Source organism: Orycteropus afer, unplaced genomic scaffold, assembly GCF_000298275.1.
Source record: "Orycteropus afer afer isolate SDZICR_OR568_19922 unplaced genomic scaffold, OryAfe1.0 scaffold00291, whole genome shotgun sequence".
In the NCBI taxonomy this organism is placed as follows: domain Eukaryota; kingdom Metazoa; phylum Chordata; class Mammalia; order Tubulidentata; family Orycteropodidae; genus Orycteropus; species Orycteropus afer.
The window spans coordinates 1,543,003-1,551,189 of NW_006921878.1; the positions used below are offsets into that span (position 1 = coordinate 1,543,003).

Here is an 8,187-nt window from a genome sequence, read left to right on the forward strand (position 1 = left end):
TTGAGCTTGTTGTCCCTTGTGACTATGGTCCAAAGCCCACAGGTTCAACTACTTGCTCCCTCTGGGGCTGGCTGTGACCAAGCAGTGACTACCACCTTGCCTCTTGTCAGCTCCATTATACACCTGGGAATTCAGATCATACACATAAACTTATAGGACCGTTGTCTGCCAACCCTATACATGTTCTTGGGTACATTCCCTGCTTCATAGACATACCTACTAGTTCAGCCTATCCACACATCTGTCCACCTGTATACCCATGTTTGCCTTCACTGACAAGGCAGTAATGTATGTGCGAAAGGGTTCATCTTTGTTGTCTGCACCTCCCATCCCCCTGTTCTTTAAAAAAAAAAAAAAAAACACTTTAAAGAAAAACTCAGCATCAGAATTGGAATACAGCCAGAATGCTTCATAGAAGTAAGGATGGCAAGATTTTGTCTCATGTACTTTGGACATGTTACACATATAAATCACATGGTGATCTGTAAGAATCATCTGGGGATCTTGTTAAAATGTCGATTCTGATTCAGTGCATTTGGAGTAGAAATGCAAATTTTCAGCAGGGGTCAAGCCAGAATGAACTGGTTCAAAACCCTGTTGAGTCTCACCTTGAGCCTACAAAGGAGGTAAAGGCAAGGCCAGTTGGGTTTTTGGGGACCCTCCCCCTGCAGGTGACTAGAACTGCACAAAACAGCCCAGAAGGAGAAGTTCTTGCTGGAAGAAAGGAGAGCTTGGAAGGGGACATCCATGTGTGGGTGCTCAGGGTGTTTTGTCCTTTCTGAGGTGGTAATTGTAGTTGAAGACCCCTGAGTGGCACAGATGGTTTGTACTTGTCTACGCACTGACAGGTTGTAGTTTGAACCTGCCCAGCAGTCCCACGGGGAAAAAAAAAAAAAAGGCCTGGTTATCTGCTTCTGTAAAGCTTACAGCCAGGAAAATCCGATGGAGCAGGTCTCTGTAACTCATGGGCTCCCCGTGAGTCTGAGTCAGCGTGACAGCAGCAGGTGAATTGTGGTTGCTTTTGGTCTGTTTTTGTTGATTGGGATCTGGCCTGGGCAGAGGTGGTGGAGTTGGAGTATAATTTGTGCAGACTGAGAAAGTCTCATGAAGGTCAAGTTGCATCTAGATGGCTCCTTGCAAGCTTTTAAGATGCAGTCGCTACTTGCCAAAGTAGGAGGTGGAACAATGTTTTGTGTAGTATGTTATGCCAATTGAGCTTGATGTCCCCTGTAACCATGGTCCCAAACCAACAGGCTCAACTACTCACTCCCTCTGGGTAGCTGGCTGTGCCCAAGAAGTGACTACAACCTTGTCCCTTGTCAGCTCTATTATATACCTGGAAATTGGAAAGAAAATATTTTTATAAGAAGTGTTAGTCATCATCCCACGAGCAATGGAGGCCTCACTATCCAGTTCACCTGTTGATGTTGCCTTGGACCTGTTTCTCCCTCCTGCCTGTAATTTGACCTCTGTCTGACACGAATGTTTGCATTCGTGTCAGCAAGCAAATCCAGACTTGACTAGGAAGAGACTTCATTTAGGAGGAAGGATGGGCCATAATGGGTGGGTGCTGCCGTGGCAGGGACAACACTCCCTCTGTGATCAAAAAGCCTCGCAGAGTTAGGACAACATTTTATTTCTTTTATTTTTATTTATTTATTTTTAAATCTGCCAAAAGTCTCATTGTTATTTGTGTCACCTAGCCAGTATTGCTCAGCCACATGCCCTAAGAAGCCTCTTTAAGGGAACAGACCCTGCCCTGGCTGGCCGTTAAGTTGGTTGCCAGAGTGAAGGGATGGCTGCCAGGGAGAGCAATCCCCAGTGGAACTTATAAGCATTAAGTGGATTTGGAGTATTTTGACACTTCATGATTGGCATCTGTGTCATGGCTTCACCAGGTGACTCTGTTTCAGTTACGTTTCAGTGACTCACTAAAAGGACTCAACAGAACTTAGACAAGCTGTTCTCATCTCAGTTACAGTCTAGTATAGTGAAAGGATGTAGGTTAAAAATCAGCAAAGGTAAAAGGCACAGACAGTGGAGTCCAGGAGAGACCAAGTATGAGCTGCCAGGTGTTCTCTCCCTGTGGAGTTGTAGGGACAATGCCTAATGCCCCCAACAGCTATGTGACAAGTATTGTCAACCAAGGCCACCCACCTGTATTTGCTGTTGCAGACTGGTTAGAGTCAATAATGATTTTTGGTATTGGGCCTTAATTGGAGTCATCTTGTCATTAAGTCATGGCAATCCACTGTTAGGTGGCATTTATTTTTATGAGTTTTGAGCACAGGCCAAATTGGACCTTTAAAAGGTGAGATGGTGTCTCAGTTATCTAGTGTTACTATAACAAATATACCACCAGTGGATGGCTTTAACAAACAAATATATTTTCTTACAGTTTAGGAGGCTAGAAGTCTAGGTGTAGGGTGTCAGCTCTAAGGGAAGGCTCACTCTTCTTTGTCGGCTCTGGAGGAAGGTCTTTCTGGGATTTTGCTCCTGGGTGATCTTCCTGTGGCTTGGCATCTCTCTTCCTCCATCACTGCTTCTCTTGCTTCTTGTTTCACCTCTTTTATATGTACAAGATATTGACTGTAGACACACTGTGTGTGTCAGAGGAGAACTGGGCTCCACAGGGTTTTCAGTAGCTGATTTTTTAGAAGTAGATATCTGAGCCTTTCTCCCAAGGTGCCTTTCCAAAACACAAAACTCACTGCTGTGGAGATTATTTGACTCATAGCAATCCCTCCTTGGGTTTCCAAGGTGGTATCTCTACCGAAGTAGATTGCCCAGTCTTCCTTCCAAGGAGTGGCTGGTGGGTTTGAACCACCAGCTTTCTAGTTAGCAGTCAAGTGCCTTAGGTACTACATCACCAGAGCTCCCAGGTGCCTTTGGGTGGACTCAAACCATCAACCTTTCAGTTAACAGCTGAATGCATTAACCATTTGCATCCTTCACGGACTCCAGGTCTTGAAAGGTGGCACTTAATTCCTGTGGCTTTCTTTCAGTCTCCGTTGTAGCATATTAACTATTTTAACCAGAGGTAGATAGGCCACCCAAAACAAACCCACTGCCATCAAGTCAATTCTGACTCAAAGCAACCTTATAGGACAGGGTAGAACTGCCCTATAGAGTTTCCAAAGCTGTAAATGTTTATGGAAGGAGATTGCCTCATTTTTCTCCCCTGGAGCAGCTACCGTGGATTTGAACCACCCATCTATTGGTTAGCAGCTAAGTGTTTTAACCACTGTGCCACCAAAGCTCCTTAGAAGGGCCACAGGATTCCCATCTTTTCAAGCAGGCTGTAAATACCCAAGGCTTCATTTTATTCCAGTTAATTAATTAATTACATCAAAGGGGCCATGTCCACTCTGGAATATTTTACATCATACCATGGGGGATTTAGGCAAAGTAATAATTCCCATGATTAATGTGAGGCATACCTGTTTGTCTATTTTGTTTGGTATTTACCTTAAGAATACCTACTAACAAGAGGGCTTCTGAAGGGTCACCATCTTGAAAATTCTGTGGAGCAGTTCTGCTCTGCACACATGGGATTGCAAAAAGTCAGAATCAACTCCGTGGCCACTGCATCCCCAGGTTGAGTCCCAGTGTCAGTCCATCCGTGGAGATCTGCCAATTGTGAGGACACTAGTGCATCATCAGAAAGTGGTATGAGGCAGTGGTCCCTGAGTGCCAGCCAGGCCCAAAGGACAGCCTGAGTTTCTAGCAGCCTTCAAGTGTTGCCAGTGCCTAAAATCAGAATATTGGGTAGTTGACCCTTAGACAGCAGGGGCTCAGGGATCATGGGAGGTCTGGGCCACCTTGCTGTATATCTGGTGAACATTGGTGTGTGTGTGTCTTTCTGCATTGCTTCTTTTCAAGTCTCTTGGATAGCTAACTAGGAGTGGAATTGCTGGGTTGTAGTACAGCTGGAATGCTCCTTGGAAGTGACAATGGCCAGACTTCATCTCACCCACTTCGGTCATCTTGTCAGAAGGGATCATTCCCTGGAGAAGGACATCATGCTTGGCAAAGGGGAAGGTCAGCAAAGAAGTGGAAGCCCTCAACTAGATGGATTGACATAGTGGTTGCAACGATGGGCTCAGGTATGGCAAGGATTATGAGGCTGGTGTTGTACACAGAGTCACTGAGTTGGAGCCAGCTAGATAGCACCTGACAGCAATAGCAACAACAAGGGTAGTTCTATGTTTAATAACTTTTTTGAGGGACTGCAACATTGTTTTCCACAGAGACCCTACCACTTTGCATTTCTACCAGCAGTGAATGAGAGTTCCAGTTTCTCCACATTCTCACCAACATTTCTTGTTTTTGATACTAGTAATTCTAGTGGATATTAAGAGGTATCTCATTATGGATTTGATTTGCATTTCCCTAAGGATTAATGATGTTGAATTATCTTTTCATCTGATTATTGTCTTTTTAATTTTTTCCTTGAAGAAATGTCTATTCAAATATATAGACAGTTAAAGTATAACCATCTTTTTCCATTTTTAAAGGTGGGTTGTCTTTTTGTTGTTGAGTTATAAGAGTTCTTCACATATTCTGGGTATTAACCCCTTACCAGATACATGATTACCAAATGCTTTCTGTCATTCACTAAGTTGTCTTTTTCACTTTCTAGACAATGATTTTATGCAGAAAAGTTTGTAATGTTCATGGTGTCCAGTTTTTGCTTTTTTGTTTTTTCTTGCTCCTGCATTTGGTTTCCTGTGTAAGACTCCAAAGTCATGAAAACTTACCCCTGTGTTTTATTAGAAAAGCTTTATGATTTTAGCTCTTCTATTTATGTTGTTGTTTCATCTTGAGTTAACATTTTGTAGTTTCCAGGACCCAGATCCTTTGCCTCCTTGGTTAGCATCACACCTATGTTGGGTTTGATACTTTTTTGTTTTAGATGGGCAAGTCAATGGAGTCTTTTCCTCACTTCTTTAGCGAGTTGCTCACTTTGAGCGTGTAGAAACACAGCTCAGTTTTGAGTGTTATTAGTCTTTACTCTGCAGCGCTGCTGAATTTGCTTCTTGGAGTACCTGGGTGGCACAGACAATTAAGCACTCTACTACTGCCTGAAAGGCTGGCTGTTTGAACCCACCCAGATGTGCCTCAGGAGACAGGCCATGCCCATCTGCTTCTCAAGGTCACAGCCTTGAAAACCCTATGGAGCGCAGTTCTACTCACCACACATGGGGTCACATGAGTTAGCATCCACTCAAGGGCAATTTAACAACAGAAGCTTTCTTTCTGGATTATTGGGGATTTTCTATACCTTGGATTGTGGTGGTGGTGGTGTCAAGTCAGTTCCGATGCATAGTGACCCCATGTCCAACATAACAAAACACTGCCCAGTCCTGTGCCAGCCTCACAGTTTTTGCCATGCTTGAGCCCATTGTTGCAGCCACTGCGTCAGTCCATCCATTGAAGTCTTCCCCTTTTTCACTGACCTACTTTACCAAGCATGATGTCTTTGTCCGGGGACTGGTCCCTCCTGATAACATGACCAAAGTATGAAAGAGGAAGTCTGGCCATCCTTGGTACCAAGGAGCAGAGGATCATATCATCTGCAGATGTTGGGTAACAGTGGTTAAAGTGGGTGTCCACTGATATGAGCTGTGGAGTTTCACAGATGCCCTCTATCGTGAGGGAATCAAACTATTCCTAGTTTCCTGAGTTGTTATGAATGAGTAGGAGCTCCAGTGGCGTAGTGCCTAAGGTATTTGACTGCTAACCAGAAGGCTGGCTGTTCAAACCCACCAGCCACTCCTCAGAAGGAAGATTGGGAAATCTACTTCCGTAGTGATAACCACCTCGAAAACCCAAGGAGGGGTCACCAGGAGTCAGATCCAACTCGACAGCAGTGTTTGATTTTTTGTTTTTCATGAGTGGATGTTGAACTTTGCCAAATGCCTTTTGCATCAGTTCAGATGGTCGTGTTTCTCTTTTTTTTCCTTTCTTTTATTACTGTGGAGTATTAATTGGTTTTCTTATGTTGAAACACTTGCATTCCATGGGTAAATCCCAGTTGGTGATGGTATATGATGCTTTAAATATGCTGTTGGATTTGGTTTGCTAATGTGTTGAAGATTTTTACATCTGTATAAGGGATAGGAGCTCTGGTGGCGTAGTACCTAAGGCATTTGACTGCTAACCAGAAGGCTGACGGTTCAAACCCAGCAGCCACTCCTCGGAATGAAGGTTGGGCAATATACTTCCGTATTGATACTGCCTCGGAAACCCAAGGAGGGGTTGCTATGAGTCGGAGGGGTTGCTATGAGTCGGATATGACTCTGCAGCAGTGGGTTTGGTTTTTGTTCTGTTTTTTGGTTATTCATAAGGGATATTTGTCTGGAATTTTCATGTGGTGGTTTTAGGGTAGTGCTGGCCTCATAGAATAAGTTAGGGTATGTTCTCTTCTTCAGCTTTTTGGAAGAGTTTGAGAAGGATTAGTGTTAATTTTTCCTTTGATGTTTGGTAGAATTCATCCTTGAAAGAGGCTTTTCCTAGATTTTTCTTTGTTGGGAGGTTTCTGATTACTAATTTTTAAAAATTGCTTCTTTAATAAGTTCTGTGATGGTAAGATGTAGCACGACACCATATGTAAGGCTGAATATGTTAGTTGAGAATGACAGGCATGACACCTAGGGGCACCCAGGGTGTTGTATCCAGAAAGCAGGGCAACAGAACACCTGTTGGTAGACTCCAAGAGTTAGGATATTTGAATCAGAAGAGAATTAGGGTGGTGTGAGAAAGAATGGGCCCAGATGGGGCAATATAAGCTATATTGATGACCCAAGAGGAGCCCTGGTGGCACAGTGGCTAAGCACTCAGCTGTTAACTAAAAGGCCAGTGGTTTGAATTCACCAGCCACTCTGCAAGAGAAAGATGTGGCAGTCTGCTTCTATGAAGATTACAGCCTTGGAAACCCTATGGGGCAGTTCCACTCTGTCCTCTAGGAGCACTGTGAGTCAGAATCAACTAAAAGGCAGTGGGTTTAGTTTAGGCTTTGCTTCCATAAAGATTGACAGCTTTAGAAACCCTTGGGGGCAGTTCCACTCTGTTTTCTAGGGGTGCTTGGAGTCAGAATCCATTCGATGGCAACTGATTTGGTTTTTTGGTTTGATGACTCAGAAGTGGAAACCTGGGATTGGGCCCTCCCACAGAGTCTGGAGTCTGTGTGTGCTGGGTTGACAGCAGGGAGTGGTCAGCTTTGGTGAGTTGCTTTATGTTGATAATAATAAGTAGTGGGGTGCTGATTGGTTAGGGGCTGTTCAAACCTACCAGCTTACACCAGGATGTAAGCTGATTATCAGAAAGGGGAACAGAAACTTTAACATACATAGGCCAAAGATTAGGACTCTAGCTGAGGGCACAGCATCCTGAAATGAACATCTATGTTACAGTTGCCCCTTTGATGTCTTGATATCAGCCTTGAGTTCAGGACTGCTATTACTGTAGGAGATGCAATACGAATGGAGTGATACTTTCCCCAGTAGATAGGAAGACATTGTAAGGTAAACCTGACAAGGGACTTATCTCTAAAATTTCTAGAAAACTCCCAACACCTCAACAATAAAAAGACAAACAATCCAATTTAAAAATGTGCAGAAGAGATGAATAGAGACACTTCACCAAAGAAAATATTAAGACTCCAAGGGACGTGCTGTCCCTGAACTAGGGATATAGACATCCCTCCACCCCCCTGACACACCCAAGCCCCTGAAATTCAGCTGAACTGTTCCTGAACCACCGCTATGTTCATCCATTATTGTACCCCTACGGAATACATATAGATGTGTCCAAATAACCCACCAGTTCTTCAGCTTGACAACCTCCTTCACTCCTCACAGCTGCACCTATCCTCTGGTAGCTCCTCCCCATGATATTATTTTGGACCTAATGAAAAGCAGTAGGACAAACCGACAGACAAGTGTGTCTTGCTGTTGGAGACCTCTCGTATCAACCCCACCTGGGTCCCTGTAGCTGACTGTACCTCTGTCTGGCTTCCTGGATTTTAATCCCCTTTCTCCTGCTCTTCTGGCCTGCTGTTTTGTGCATCCCTGAGTTGTCCCTGGGGCTGACTGCTCCTCTGCCCGGGTTCCTGGCTTTTATCCCCTTTCTCCTGCTCTCCGATCCTGCTGCTTTGGGCAGGCCTGAGTTTCCTCTCCTCACCTA

General features: G+C 44.3%; 1 protein-coding gene across 1 annotated transcript in view; it reads right to left on the reverse strand.

Moving 5' to 3' along the window:
• LOC103205694 (zinc finger protein 791) overlaps window positions 1-8,187 on the reverse strand; it is a 99,463-nt gene that overhangs the window by 33,354 nt on the left and 57,922 nt on the right. The window contains exon 5 of the mRNA XM_007951078.2: window positions 609-615. Coding sequence (XP_007949269.2) covers window positions 609-615 — 7 coding nt within the window. The remainder of the gene's footprint in view (window positions 1-608; window positions 616-8,187) is intronic.